At 53.1% G+C, this 14,176-nt stretch overlaps 9 protein-coding genes across 9 annotated transcripts; 4 read left to right on the top strand and 5 right to left on the bottom strand.

The window, feature by feature from the left end:
• Nucleotides 1–546: 546 nt before the first annotated feature.
• Nucleotides 547–2,603, bottom strand: AtWU_02182 (oxidative DNA demethylase; the record flags this gene model as incomplete). Its single annotated transcript, XM_035497296.1, has 2 exons — nucleotides 547–2,374; nucleotides 2,440–2,603. 2 exons carry the CDS (start codon nucleotides 2,601–2,603, stop codon nucleotides 547–549), a joined length of 1,992 nt encoding a protein of 663 aa, XP_035353189.1.
• Nucleotides 2,604–3,304: 701 nt separating this feature from the next.
• AtWU_02181 (uncharacterized protein) lies at nucleotides 3,305–4,087 on the top strand (the record flags this gene model as incomplete). Its single annotated transcript, XM_035497295.1, has 1 exon — nucleotides 3,305–4,087. The coding sequence occupies one exon, from the start codon at nucleotides 3,305–3,307 to the stop codon at nucleotides 4,085–4,087; it is 783 nt and encodes a 260-aa protein (XP_035353188.1).
• A 171-nt stretch (nucleotides 4,088–4,258) lies between these two features.
• Nucleotides 4,259–5,073, bottom strand: AtWU_02180 (uncharacterized protein; the record flags this gene model as incomplete). Its single annotated transcript, XM_035497294.1, has 2 exons — nucleotides 4,259–4,666; nucleotides 4,726–5,073. 2 exons carry the CDS (start codon nucleotides 5,071–5,073, stop codon nucleotides 4,259–4,261), a joined length of 756 nt encoding a protein of 251 aa, XP_035353187.1.
• Nucleotides 5,074–5,931: 858 nt separating this feature from the next.
• On the bottom strand, nucleotides 5,932–6,843 carry AtWU_02179 (enoyl-CoA hydratase/isomerase family protein; the record flags this gene model as incomplete). The annotated part of the gene is made up of 2 exons (XM_035497293.1): nucleotides 5,932–6,433; nucleotides 6,521–6,843. The coding sequence occupies 2 exons, from the start codon at nucleotides 6,841–6,843 to the stop codon at nucleotides 5,932–5,934; spliced, it is 825 nt and encodes a 274-aa protein (XP_035353186.1).
• Nucleotides 6,844–7,807: 964 nt separating this feature from the next.
• On the top strand, nucleotides 7,808–8,407 carry AtWU_02178 (uncharacterized protein; the record flags this gene model as incomplete). Its single annotated transcript, XM_035497292.1, has 1 exon — nucleotides 7,808–8,407. One exon carries the CDS (start codon nucleotides 7,808–7,810, stop codon nucleotides 8,405–8,407), a length of 600 nt encoding a protein of 199 aa, XP_035353185.1.
• A 164-nt stretch (nucleotides 8,408–8,571) lies between these two features.
• AtWU_02177 (transcription initiation factor TFIID subunit 7 family protein) lies at nucleotides 8,572–10,053 on the bottom strand (the record flags this gene model as incomplete). Its single annotated transcript, XM_035497291.1, has 1 exon — nucleotides 8,572–10,053. One exon carries the CDS (start codon nucleotides 10,051–10,053, stop codon nucleotides 8,572–8,574), a length of 1,482 nt encoding a protein of 493 aa, XP_035353184.1.
• A 360-nt stretch (nucleotides 10,054–10,413) lies between these two features.
• AtWU_02176 (Bromodomain associated domain protein) lies at nucleotides 10,414–11,061 on the top strand (the record flags this gene model as incomplete). The annotated part of the gene is made up of 1 exon (XM_035497290.1): nucleotides 10,414–11,061. The coding sequence occupies one exon, from the start codon at nucleotides 10,414–10,416 to the stop codon at nucleotides 11,059–11,061; it is 648 nt and encodes a 215-aa protein (XP_035353183.1).
• A 464-nt stretch (nucleotides 11,062–11,525) lies between these two features.
• AtWU_02175 (pH-signaling protein PalC) lies at nucleotides 11,526–13,245 on the top strand (the record flags this gene model as incomplete). Its single annotated transcript, XM_035497289.1, has 2 exons — nucleotides 11,526–12,932; nucleotides 12,988–13,245. The coding sequence occupies 2 exons, from the start codon at nucleotides 11,526–11,528 to the stop codon at nucleotides 13,243–13,245; spliced, it is 1,665 nt and encodes a 554-aa protein (XP_035353182.1).
• A 274-nt stretch (nucleotides 13,246–13,519) lies between these two features.
• AtWU_02174 (putative NADH-ubiquinone oxidoreductase 12 kda subunit) lies at nucleotides 13,520–13,938 on the bottom strand (the record flags this gene model as incomplete). Its single annotated transcript, XM_035497288.1, has 2 exons — nucleotides 13,520–13,614; nucleotides 13,713–13,938. 2 exons carry the CDS (start codon nucleotides 13,936–13,938, stop codon nucleotides 13,520–13,522), a joined length of 321 nt encoding a protein of 106 aa, XP_035353181.1.
• Between the last annotated feature and the right edge of the window lie 238 nt (nucleotides 13,939–14,176).

The raw sequence follows: 14,176 nt of genomic DNA, 5'->3' as shown, positions 1-14,176 counted from the left end.
CTTACCAAATAATTATAATAGTATATGACGAGTCCACAAAACAAATAAATATTGAGTGTGCGTATGTGCACTACTCCACCAGGGAGATATAATGCCATTTCCAGGGTACTCTCGTAGAAAGGCATCGAATCATTCCTTTTTTTCCAAAGTAAGTGGGGTGTCGGGCGTTCATTGTTCGTAAGTGTTGTTTTCGAAGGATCGATTGCTGGGGTGGCGGTGCGAAACAACTAGGATCGTATATCGTACAGAGTATGTACTTAAGGTTTAGGGATCAATCCTGCGGTGTTTTGGGTATATTTCGTTGCTGCCTATCTACTACTTGTGGTTTCATTGTTGATTGGATTGAAATCGGTGTGTGGGATGCGATATGGGTGGCTGTGTGTTTCGGGGCGTTTACTGTAGGCAGACAGGAGTAGATCCTACGTAGGAGATGATTGTATCTATTTTTGTGTGTAAATTTTTGTTTTGGGGTTCATCATGTTGCGTAGTATGTACAATGGGGGAAAATATACGACTTTTTTTTCCTGTTTCGGGAAGATGTTTCGTTCACTCATCCTCCTCTTCTTCAACGTCATCATCATCCACATCTTCGTCGTCTTCATCTTCGTCATCGTTATCCTCAAACTCCACCCCCAGGTTACCCGTGATATCCCAACGGTCGCCCTTGGCAGCCTCGCTGACATACTTGACGAACTTCAGGGTACCGCTGTCCCGCAACACAATGCTGAGTCGGTTCCATCCGGCGGCAGTGCTGAAGAGAATGCCGTCATCGTCATCGTCGGCGCCTGCGGACCGGTAGATCGCTGCATCGCCCTCATCCTCGTCGTCGCCGGCCATGTAGATCTCGTATCCACCCACCGAAGGCTCCTCGGCGTCGCCGTTGGCGACGGCTCCTTCATCCTTCTTCTTCTTCGGCTTGACCGCCTTCTTCTGCTGCTCCTCCGATGAGCCCTCGCCCATCTCCTGATCCTGATCCTGATCCTCCTCCTCCTCCTCCTCCTCGTCGTCGTCGTCCTCCTTCTCCCAGCCCGGAGTGGGCGTCAAGCAAAGCGACAGCTCCAAACGGGGCTGTTCTCCATCATAGCCACTGGCCAGGGTGTAATCCTGGCCTCTGCGGAAGCGACGCGCCAGGTAGTCGTAGCTGGTAATACGGTCCGCACCGGTGATCAGAGCGAGCCACTTGCGGAATGCCCGGGAAGGGAAAAGGTCGTCGAGGAGTTCCTGGATCGGAGATTTCTGGTCCTGGGTCGCGGTGCCATGTTGCTGGAACAGGTAGCGCTGTTTGTGGGGAGGACGGGCGACCGTCCATCCGGTCTCGGCGAGGATCTCGTCGGAGGAACTGGGCAGGCCCTTCTTCTCCTGCTCTTCAATGTAGGTCCGAACACGGGTCGCAAACTTCTCCGAAAGGAATCGTTCCAGACTGAGACACGACTCGTTTTGGAAGGTCTCGGACATTTCCTCGGCGATGTCGGGGGTGAGGTAGGATGGGGCGATGTATTGGATCAGGAAGGCGAGGTCGGATTCTGTGAATTCGGGCGTGGGCTCCTCTTCTACCTTCGCCTTGCCCTTGCCTTTACCTCCTTCCTCGGGTTGTTGCTCGTCCTCGTTCTCGCAGTCGACGGTCTTGGGCTGGGGGAGGTCGTAGATGTCGCCGCGGCCCTGGAGCTGGGCCAGACTACTGCGCTCAGCGAGCTTCTCTTCCAGACCGGCTTCGTAGCCGTCTTCGCCTTCCTGCGGGATGTGGAACCAGCCGCTGATAGCCATGCGCACGCGCTTCTTGGACTTGTCTTCGTTGTCTTTCGGGTGGTAGACTTCTTCGACGTCGTGGAAACTCTCTCCGGGCTGGACGGTGAAGAAGCTGAGCTGGTTAAACGCGGGAGGGATGCTGAGAGAGTAGTCCGGGCTGGGGATCAGGACGTCGTCGCCGTTGGCATCCTTCTTGGTTGTCGTGGGGTACAGACGCAGTGCGCCACCCCATTCGGCCTGCCAGGGTTGGTCGGGGTCGGTGAGGTAGAGAATGTAGGACAGACGTCGGCTTCCGATGACATCGTCGTGGCAAAGCAAGTGGCAGCCCTCGTTGTAGACGTTGATGGCCATGTCGGTTTTTTGTCCGCTCAGCTTTCCAGAGCCGGTGACCTTCGAGAGGAACTCACGGAAGCGGGCAGAGTACATGGCGTCGCGCAGCTTGAGGATGGAGGGCAATTTCGCAAGAGAGGCATCGTCGAGACCGTCCAGGTTGGCCAGGTCGCCGGATTGGAAGATTTTGTAGATATCGGTTTCCTTCTCGGTGAACTGCACCTGGGCCTGAATTTCGTCGCGGACGGCGCGCAAGAGGGAGGGCTCGATGAGGGGGTGAATGACACCATGCTTGTACCTTTGGACTTGGGGTTAGCTTCGCTCATGTTGTCTGCCAGTCAGGATGTATGATGGGCAGCATACGGAGCAGACTGGGCATATTGCTCGGTATAGTCCTTCAGGACCGACGGCTCGAACAAGCCGTCACGGAAGCGCGCAGCGGCTTCTTCGCTCGACAAAGCGCGCTTCTTGGACTCGGGCTGGTCTTTGCCGCCGAGGGATTCTCTTCCATCAGTCTTGCGCTTCATTGTGAGAAAAAGGGGAAGGAATGCGAGTTTGAATAGACTCTGGAGAGGGTTCAATCTTAACGGAATGCGGATTTTGCCTTTAATTTTTCGAATAAATTTGGCGGTGAAAAATCTGCAGGCATCAATCAGGCCACTAGATCAGGCCATATGGTTTCCTAAAATAGACACATTCACTAAATGGATTCATTTAACTGTTTATTTATTTACTTCTTATTGTCTGCTGCTGAATAGAGATTCACTGGTTATTCATTGAGAACTATACAAGAATAGTCGATACAATAAATGTATTGTGGAGATGCACTTTCCAACCAACTGCCATCAGCATGCATTTCCCAGCCACCAACAAGCAAAGTGACTGGGGTTGATTGACTCCGCACTGGAGCCCCGATAATCGCCTTCGATAAGCGCATCCAGCACCTTCCATCGCTCTTCTGACTCAAGCATCGCTTCGTCCAACATGAACTGTCATTGACTGTCTCATACGAGCAGTATTCTTGACTTGTCACTTTCATCAGACTTGCTTCTTGACCGTCACCGCTATTACCATCCCTTAAACCTCTCAGTTGCAGGCACAGACGTCATTGCCGTCGATCATCGCATCGATCCAGCCAGCAACCCGTTGGATCAGGTTATCCTTCTGTTCCTACCACGTATCATTCCTCAACAACCCCTCCGGTTCCTGCTCTCTTCAACTTTGCGCAATGCAGCCTTCGCAGGAGAACCAAAGCAACCAGCCTGATCGGCCAGGTACTCCGCCGCGCCCGCCTTACTCGCCCGTGACTCCCGTCTTTGCCCATCTTGTGCCTGTCACGAACGCCGCCGCGGGGAACGGCGCTCCTCACCCTATTGTTCCTCCTGCTGCGTCGCCTTCGCCAACAACAAGAGTGCCCCCGTATGGTTCATCAGCGGACTTTACCCCGCCGGCTGCAGCCCCCGTGTTCGCGCCCGAGCCGGCCGCCGTCCCGATCTCGGAGAGCGAGAACCCAGATGCCATTGCTCTGCGATCCGCGATCTCTATCCTTCAGCTCCAGAAGCAGCAAAGCATGCGGGATATTCAGACTCTAGAAAAGTTCAAGAAGGCCGCAGCTGAGGATCCAGAAGGGTTCGCCCGCGAACTGGCAGCGGGAAATCTGTCGGCGAAGGATACAGGGGCTTTCATCAACTTCACTCATGACAAAGACTCGGAGGACGAGGAGGTAGAGAGTCCGAAGAGAGGCGTTTACTCTGGGCTAGGGACCCTGCCCACGCCGCAGAATGTTGTCCGCATGCCTCCCATCAACTGGAACAAGTACCAGATCGTGGGCGAACCGTTGGATAAGATGCACGAGGAGCAGCGGAGGCGGCCGTCGTCCGGTGAACCCAGACGCGACGATAGTTCTCAAAGAGCGCCGGAGCATGTTCTGGCTTCGCCGTATCGGCCTCTAGTAGACAAACTAGAGAGTCCGGGAAAGGCTAAAGGCACCAACAGAAACAAGAAAACTTGATAATCAGTGATTATTGGAAAAGCTAGTTACAAGAACCGTCCAGTGAACCGTCAAGCTTTGGTACATGAGTGGACATTCATCTTACTACGTAATTCAAAGAGACAGAATCAGAGGGTACGTCCGCCGCCTACTGACATGTGCCGGCAAAACTGACGGTGTGACAGGGAATTGCTACCACAGCAGAATCTCATGCGCAAACACCTCAGGTTCACCCATCGCCTTTCGAAGTCTGTCATGAGCTGTCAAGATTCTTTCCCAAGGGGTAGCCTCATTTTCCTGGTTTTCTTTCCCATCATCCATCACTTGCGCGGACTCCTTGGCCGCCTTCTGCAGACCAAGATTCCTCTGGTACATGTTATGGAGCGCCTTCTTTCTCAGATTCTCATGTCCATAGTGCCTCACGATCACATTAGCACGCATGAATCTGCTCATCTCATGGCTCTTCAACCACGCCTGTGCCTGGGGACAATGGCCCTTGGTTTTCCAGAGGATACTTGCGATGACGTCGTAAGAAAGAGGAGGGTTCTTATCAGTGATTCCATTTGGAGGGAATTCCGAGGATGCAGCTTCTTGGTCCACCTACTGCCCGTCAATGATTCGCCCACCACAACCGACTTCTCGTCCATGTCCTTTCTTACCTCATCACGTTGCCAAACCTCGATCACCTCTGGATAGCTCGGCAGCGGCCCGAAAGGCCTGGAGAGCTGTTGTTCTCTCACGGTCCAGTAGTTCTTCCACAGTGCCTGTCCCTGCCGTTCCAGCCACTCATCCTTTTCTTTGCGTCTCTTCTCAATGTAAGCGGCCATGGCGGGATCAACTTTGGAAATTCCATCAGCCGTGATGGGTCTGCCCCCAGGGACGCTGTCAGCAATAGTGGGTTCAACTTTAGGCACGCTGGCAGAAGTGCTAGGATCGACCTCAGGCACACTCCTAACATCATCAGTACTGGGATCCAGCTCATCCGCCTTGCGTTTTCTGCTCTCCATGTTGAAATCAAGCTGTATCTAATGGAAAGATTTAGCAAACTTTGTAATGAAAACCGAAGATAAAGATAAGTAGAATTACCTAGTACACTTGTAGATACTATGAAGTCAACAACGAGACAATATCTAAATGATGTAGTAAGCGTGATCGCCTGCCAAACCGGCCATTAAAAAATCTTGTATAAGTCTCACTTTGCGAGGGCAAGGCCCCATCCCAGCGCGGTGAATTGAAGTTCACTAAAGAAGGCAAGCAAGCGAGCGAGCGAGCCCATCATGCTGTGTTTATGAAACAAAAGTGCGTGAAGTCAGTGTGGCGGAGTATGCATACAATTAGTTCACCTTGAGCTCACTGTGTTGTGATATGTTACCGAGAATGAGGTTAGGGAATTGGATATGGGGTTGGATTACCTTGGAGAAGATAGAATAATAGAGAATAATACTAGAAGTCTACTGGGTGAGTACTATTTGTATTAGGTATGCTCTCTTCAATAATGTAGGTTGGTGGGGATAGTATAGGAAGTTGAAGTGATTGATGTGAGACAGCTATGAAGGAAAAGGAATTAAAGGCACTTTGCCATTCTCTCTCTCTCTCTCTCTCACGAGTATCAGAAGTTAGTTCCTGGCAATAGCAGTTCATCTCTTATAGTATTTCCTTAGCTGTTGCCTTTCTAGGGAGCATGTCTCACATCTCGTATTTCTCATCGGCTGTGGTCAGCCTTGTAGATTCAATATAAGTCAGCCTGGCAGTAACTCCAGCCTCTTAGAGAATGAGTAAATACCACCATTCCCATCACCCCATGTTCTATATAGAGCCTTAGCATAAATCATCTATATATCTAGCACGCCACATGCAATAATACATCACAACTTCGCCCCCTTCCTCCCCTCCCAAACCTCCACACTCTTCCTCCCAACATCCTCCATCTCGCCCTTCCTCTCCTCCACCCTCTCCCTCCACTCCAAATTTCCCGAATGATCATCCACCACCCCCAACAACCTCCGATACATCTCCTCCTTCATGACCCCGTAAATCTCCGTCTTGGGCATCAACACCAACTTCCTCTCCTTCACGAACTTCACCGTCTCCTCCACACCTCCCAGACCATCCACAATCCCCACCCGCAGCGCCTCCGGCCCAGGAAACCTCTTCGCCTCGAGCACAACATCCCGACAGACGTTCGGCGTCAACTTCTCCCGGAAGACATGCATCATGGGCGCTTGCAACGGAACCCCGAATTCGAGCTCGTTGATGCACAGAAAGCCCTTACTCGGATTCTGGATCCGGTAGTCGTGGTACATGGCCAGCATGAAGCCGCCGGCGAAGGCGTGGCCGTTTAGGAGGGAGATGGTGGGCATGGGGTAGCTGTATACCACATATAGATATATATATATATATTAGTACGGTTCATGTTTGTTAGTGGTAAGATTAAAGGGGGATAGATCATCATACGTTAATAGTCGACGAAACAACTTCCACAGCCATTTATCCAGAAACCCCTCTGTGGATTGCGCAAGTTCGAGATCTAGTCCATTGCTGTAGAACTTGGGAATCCCGCTGGTGGTGATTAACACACCCTTTTGGTAGCGGTGTTCGATGATGTCGAGGGCCAGGAGAAAGGTGTCGATGAAGGTCGGGGTGAGGCGGTTATCTGGGGGCGAGGTGAAGGTGAGGAGGTAGATTGTTGGTTGATCGGGGGATGGGTTGGTGCAGGTGATGGAGCCGGAGGTGGAAGAGATGGGGAGGGTGAAGAGTGGAGATGTGGTGGTGGACATGATGCTGGTGGTGGTACAGTGAGCAAGGGTTGTTGCTCGTTACTCGTTGGTGGCTGTGTACGTGTGTGACATGAAGCCGGGAGGAGAGAAGATGGAATGGTGGTCTTGTATACTTTGAGGGTTGGTTGTGATCAGTAATCGTTAAATTGTAATGTTTGCTAAATCCGGGGAAAGTAAGAATAAGGAGTGAGTGATTCCCGCGGTATCACATGCGCTTGAAGTATGTTCCCGATTGGGTTTATTGCATGTGGGTTATGTTTTTGTCTAGATTGTATACTTATGCTGAGGGGAGTATGTGTATATTTGCTTTTTTTTGGGGTAGCACTCATCTGACTGCGATGATCCCATGCAAATAGTTCGTTAGTCATAGTAGTTAAATCCCAACGGCGTAAGCTCCATCCATCACAGCTGTATCCGTCATCCCCACATACCCTCATCACCCATCCATCGATCAGCTACTGTGAAGCACTTTTTCGCTGTATACCAAATTTGACATCTTCAATTCCACTAACCGCTTTTATTATATAATAACATCTTTAAGTTATTGGTTGATCCCGCAGTCCTATAATGGGCCCTCCAACCCAGCCAGATGGGAATATGACAGCTAACGGCCAAGTAACAGACCACTAGCAGATCCCCTAGCGAAATCATCAATTTCTTAATCACCTCCAGCGCGAACAATACCACTAACTCCATAGAATAAAACAGTCCATGCAGTTCATAGAACCTATCTACACTATCTACTCAAGAACCAATTATTCTTCACTCCCTTAAAATTGACATCACATCATCACTGACGTCATCCCCTTACAGCTCTCTTATACTTAGTTACTTACCATCACCACCATCACCATCACCACATCCCAACTCCTCCACCCCAACCACATACAGTCACACAATAACATCCATCCATTAACTCCAATCAATCACTCAAACCAATCTACAACCCCCAATCCAACCAACAATGCAATCAACCCACCACCAACAACCCCCCCAACCCCCCAAACAAGCCGCCTACAACCAACCCACCAACCCCGTAACCCACACACCCTCCGAGCAACGCACTTCCCAATCCTCATCCCAAAACCCATCTCAATACGACCACCTCCCCCGGCACCGCGGCGACGCCCTGTCCCCCATAACCCGCAACGCAGCCTCCCAGCCCTCCTATTCCAACTCCAACTCTAACTCCAGCAAACACCAAGAGTCCATGCGCAACGCAGCCTCCACCCTCGACACCGAGTACGGAGTCGAGCAGCAGCCCGCAGAAGGGGACATCGCGCGGGCCGTGCAGGGCAAGTCGGCGGATGCGAGAGCCAGAGCACAAGCGGGGGCGCATGCGGGCGCGGTAGGCAGTGCCGAGGGGCCGGGGGCGCCGGGGTACGAGAAGGGCGAGATGGCGGATTTGGATCAGAAGAGGGAGATGCATGATAGGATGTTGGGGGATCGGGTGGGACAGAGTCCGGCGGAGCCGGAGGAGGTGAGGAGTAGGAAGTTGAGGCAGGATGAGGAGGTGGATGTGGTGGGGGCGGCGAGTAGGGGGTCTAAGGGGAGGGTTGTTTGATTGTGGTATTATTATTTAGGGTGATTTTGGTAGATTATAGGGAGGGAATAGGATAGGATAGGATAGGATGTATAGGATAATGGAATGGAATGGATGGTATGTAATGGGGTATCAGAAATCGATCAATAGCTATTAGCGTGCAGACATATGGGTAAGGTGTTTGATTAACCATCAGCATCATCGCCCTCACCGATAGACACCTTCTTCAGTGATAGATCTTGTTTCAGATCGTGAATGCGCTTGGCCAGTTTGCCCTTCAAAATGGCGTTCTGCATCTTCTCCCACTTCGCCGTCTCGGCCCGGATCAGTGCTTCCAGTTCGGCAATCTCCTCGCGTTGCTGCTGCATCTGCCGCTGTTGCTCGAGTTGCTCATCGTCCAGCTCGTCTTCCGGTTCGTCGCCATCGTCAGACCCGTCACTCTCATCACCGGATGATTCTGGCGCTGGCGTGGACGGCTTCGTTGCCATCGGTGTGCCCGCTTGGTATACTCCAGCATCTGATGGTGGCTCTGCTCCAGATGCTGTGGCCGCAGCGCCTGCCTCGCCTTCGTCGCCGGCAGCCAAGGCAGCCTCCATCTCGGCAGCGAGAGTGTCTTCAAAGTCATCGAACAGACCGCCGTCTTCCATGCCTTCCTCCATCTCACCCTCAGCATCCTGCTCATCATCGTATTCGTCTTCGTAGTCGTAATCTCCACTCTGGACCAGTCCCTCAGCCCGGTTCAATGCTGTCTTATCAACCAGCTCATAGCGGATAGGTGCCACGGCAGCCTCATCCTGGGCGATGAGATCCTCGACGGCCTTCTCGACCTGCTCGATAGTCCGCGTGCTGATTCGTTCCCGGAAACGGCGCTTTCTCACCCATCGCAACGGTGGTGTGAGACCATGTGGGTATTGCAGTGTCTTGTCATCTGGGTGTAGAATGTCCGAGGGGAGTGGGTAGTCCATGGCCTCTTGTTCATTGGCAACCGGGCCAAGGATCAGAAGCATCTGGCAGATATCTGCAGATTTGTACCACCCACGCCGGTCCCAACTCTTCATACCTTCGATGATACATGGCAAGTCGACCAGCGCTGCGGCGTATTGATGATCGCGGATCTTGAAGACGGCACGTCGTCCCTCACGGGTGAGTGGTTTGAAAGAGATCTCCGAACGGTCGAACCGGCGTTCAGCAATGGCGCGTTGTAGGTATTCGCAATCCTCTCCGGGCAGCATGCGCAGAATGAATTGTTCTTCGATCGAGGGGTCGATTTCCGTGTCGGATGCCTCCGAGTCGTAGCCAACACCCACTGGTCGGTTGGGGACCAGCCCCTTGTTCTTGATACGGAGCGACTGGACCCCCGGCTTCTTCGAGGGGTTTAATTTTAGGCGTTTAGGTCCAGACGGCTGGGCTGTCGCGACCGTGGTGGATGGTTCCTGTAACGCGGGTCCCTCTGCTGGGCGCTTCTTCGAAGTCTTCTTCTTTTTCTTGAGTTTATCATCCTCGGGCGGCGCTTCTGGTGCCGGTCTACGGGCGATCTTGAGCGTGAGTTTGCGTTGAGGGGTCTCTGTTGGCGGAGGAGGTGCAGCAGGTTGTCTCTGGGGTGTTTCCTCGGGCGCCTTCTTTTTCCCGAAGGTGAGCTTGAGGGATGGACGGGGTGTGTCCGACATGGCGAGAAGTGACCACCAAGTCGGTGGAGATGCGATGTGTAAGTGAGCGAAATCAGGTCAAAGTAGAGATGGTAGGAGGCTGGCAGATGGATGGGGTGAAGTGAAGCTTGCTGTGTTACAGCGGAGACGAAGACTCGAGGGCGGAGCCAGAAGGCGGAAGACCCCGAAAAGGCAGTAAGAGGCCCATCCATTCAGCCATTGATCCTCTCTTTGCTTCCTATTCATCTCCTAACACTCGACCTCAACAATAGCGACGCAGTGAGCCGCTCATATTCTTAGCTATATAATCCTCGTCTGCGAGCTGAAAAGCTCTTCTTGACGTCTCTATCGTTGTTCTTCATCTACAACCCATACGCCAACATGTCTGGCTCCAATCTACACAACGCTCTTCTCCGCCCGCCAATAATCCAGATCCTGCGCGCAGCAGGCTTTCATGCGACACGACCGTCCGTTTTAGACACCCTCGCTGACCTTACCGCTCAATACATCATGATCCTTGCTTCATCTACGACTGCCCATGCTGCAAACGCTCATCCACATGACCCTGTTCCGGTCCTCGAAGATATCTACCAAGCGCTGCAAGACGCAGGCGCGCTACGACCCCAGCTGCGAGAATGGGAGGAGGACTGGCAGGGAGAAGAAGATATGCGAGGTTTAGAAGGCTTTCTGTCGTGGTTCACTGGGCCGGCCAACCGGGAGATTCGACGGATTGCTGGATTTGTGCCCAGTGAAGGGGACATGGTTGATGCGGACGCTCTCGAGAAAGAAGACTTTTTGACGGCATTGAAGAAGAAACACAGCAAAACCGGCGAAGAGTCGAGATATGCGGGCACCGTGCTCGGAAAGAGCGCCGACGAGCATCCTATCATCATCGAGGGTGGCGCGCCCAGTCTCCAAGACTGGGGTTCACAGATGCGGTCGCGGGCGCCGTACATGGCTGACAGCGATTCGTCTGGTGTCAGTAGTGCGCCGAGCAACCTGTCCGATGGCGAAGGGATGGATGTGTGATGAGACGCAGACAGGTTGTTCGAAAGCGAGACCACTTCACAATACACTGCAATAAGGCTGTCGGTTGTCTGCAGCCCGACAAGCCAGACTCAAGACGCCTAGCTGCATCACAACGCCTACACCGTATCTGGCATTGGGACAGCTGGCCGGCCCAGCTTGACCACAATGACCAGCGGATCGTCCACCAGCTTGGGATTATCAACATATCACTTGCTATTGCTACAGACGGGTTGTCACAATTTAGGGCCAGAGCAGGCTGGATTTATCATTATCCACCGAGTCAGAAAACAGCATCTACGCCTTGAAACATGTGCGAAGAAGGCAATCGGGACGAATGAGGGATGGAAAGCCATCCTGCAAGCGAAATCATGTATCTACAGCATAACAGCGTATAAGCCACATGAGTTAATGAGTTCGGCCAATAGGCCCGAATTGACCCCGACGTGCTTTTCCCGTAGGTTCCAATGCAAACGAGCTTCTTGGCTGCCGCGGAGATCTTCACCTCCAACTCAACTCCAGCTCTCCCCTTCCTACTCCACTCCAGCTTCAACACCCCAATCACCACCACCATCACCATGGTTTACGCCTTCACACTACCCTCCACCTCCCATCTTTCCTTCCAGACCTTCCTTACCTCCAGCACCCACCCTTCTCTCCCCCAAGCAGCCACCACCGCCCGCCATGCTCTCCGACAAGCTCTCAAAGCACACAAGCGTTTACCCCGCGGTCCGCAGCAAGACGCCCACCTGCAGACTCTCCTCACCACCATAACCGGTTACCTCCCTTACCTCCTCGCTCTCTCCAACGGCCTCAGCAGCAAACCCGGCGACACATCTCCCACCGAAGAAATTGAAATCACCCTCCGCACCGAGATCACATCCGCCTGGCGCCCGACCCTCACCAACCCCACCACCACGCTCTCCCTCAAACAGCGGCCCACCACCACCCGCATCCAAGGACAGGGTCTCGACTTCGAAATAGCCTTTGTCCTCTCCACCCTCAGCTACGTGCTCAACTCCCTCGCCCGTATCGGCGTCACCCGCACCCTCTACGCATCCACGACCCCGACACCGGAACAGCGCACCGCCGCCATCCAAACAGCCACCAAACACCTCCTCCAAGCCAGCGCCGTACATTCGCTCCTCGCTTCCTCGCCCTCCTTCGCAACCGCAGCCCACTCTATCTGCAATAACAACAAAAATGGAACCTCTACCCTCCCGGACCTCGACCCCGCCACGCAAGCGGCCCTCTCCTGTCTCGCCCTCGCGGAAGCTACCCTCCTCGCTGTGTTGAAGGACGATTCCTACGTCGCCGCCTGTATTCAGGCGCGCAACCCCAATGACAAGGACTGGATGGTCCGCGCGCCGGAGATCCCCAAGGTCCGCGCGCACCTATTCGCGAGATTATGTATCCGGGCTGCGGAGTACGCGGAGCAAGCTGCTGCGGGGCTGGGATCTGTCCGGTCAGAGGGGCGGACGGGGATTGATGATGATCTGCTAGGGTATACACGGGTGCTGGGACGGGTTGCGCGGGCGAGAGCCTGTCGGTTCTTCGGGGTGGACGCGGAGTTGTCCGGGAAGATCGGGGAGGGAATTGCATGGTTGAAAGCAGCGAAGGGGGCATTGGGGGTCAGGGGAGCTGGGACAGGTGGAGCGGAAGCGAAGGAGACGAGTACGAAGAGCCGGACCGGGCTGTCGAGGCTGAAGCAGGGATGGATGGAGCGGCGGGAGGAGAGACGGATGGAGAAGGATGCGGGCAGTCGGGATCGGACGGAGAAGGGCGAGCTCGGACCGGGGGATAATGCAGGTCGGGAGGAGGAGAGTCGAGTGATTGAGATGCTGGAGACGAAGTGGGTGCGAATGAATGATACGGTTGGTGATATCCACATCATTGGTTTGGACTGATGTTGCTAACTGCTGAGCACAGATTAATACTCAGCTGATTCCACCCTCTGCGGACCTGCTAGCAAACTTGCCCTCCGGTCGAGATATTCATTCCGCGCCAGCGCCGTACAAGATCCCCTCTCTGGATGAGGAGCAGTTGGTGCGCATGCGTGCGCCGCCGGCGGAGGACGACTTTGGACCGGGGAGTGATGTCGAGGATAGTGATGAAGAGGCGGCCAGTGTAGCGCGTGTGTATACGCCGGGAACAGTACCGGAGCGGAGTGACAGTGCCTATTATTGATCTTGAGCTTTTCTATACAATACCATACCATAAGGCATGCCGCATACGTAGCACCAATCCAGACAGCAATCCAGACACAGCAACCCGTATAAATCAAGAGATAGAGTCCATACCCACCCATCTCAAAACATATCATACAATCACAACTCCCCACACCCCAACCCAAACCCAGAGAAAAGAGTATGAAAATAAAACACAATGCATATATTGTATATCACATAACATAACACAGAAACCAATCCAATTCAACCCATCCTCAACCCTCAACCCTCATCTAAGCAGACTTATTTCCCTCCCCAGCAAAGTAATTCTTCTCCTGGAACAAGTAACCCTTAATCTTGCGCTCACCCAGCAACTCGAAGTACTTTTCTGTATCCCCAAAACCCAAATTAGCATATATTCATCCCCATCATCACCACACCTCATCCTTTTTCAAAAAGGAAGGAAAGAATAAAGGATAAACTCACCCCTCAAAACCCCACACTTCTCCAAATGATTCACACCCTCACGAGCATAACACTTGCCCAATTCCTCTCCAACCAGACGAGACATCATACTGCGGACCCATTGTTCACGGATAATGGCGTCGCGGGCGTTGTGGACAGCGACGTTGTCTTCGAAGTCGACGCCCTCGTAGGTAGGCGGCACCGTGGGCTTTTTGGCCAGGAAGGAGGCGGATTCCGGGGTGGGCATTTTGCAATTTATTTCTCTTTCTTTCGTTTTTTTGGTTGGCGAAGGTTTGGGACGTAGGTCGGAGGGAGGGAGTAAGGTGATATTCGGAGGTCGGATTGTATCAAGTTCGATTCCGGAGGTCGCGAGAGTTCCAATTGCGGTGGTTTGATTGGCTGGGGGGTGTGGGCGGTCGGATATGCTGCGTTGGTCACGTGCGTTGATTATTATTAGTAAGCGGGTTGTGAGTGGGTGGTTGTGC

This window comes from Aspergillus tubingensis (genome assembly GCF_013340325.1).
Source record: "Aspergillus tubingensis WU-2223L DNA, scaffold_3, whole genome shotgun sequence".
Classification (NCBI taxonomy): Eukaryota; Fungi; Ascomycota; class Eurotiomycetes; order Eurotiales; family Aspergillaceae; genus Aspergillus; species Aspergillus tubingensis.
The sequence above is the reverse complement of the archived record's forward strand: the minus strand, read 5'-3'. Positions and strand labels throughout refer to the sequence as shown.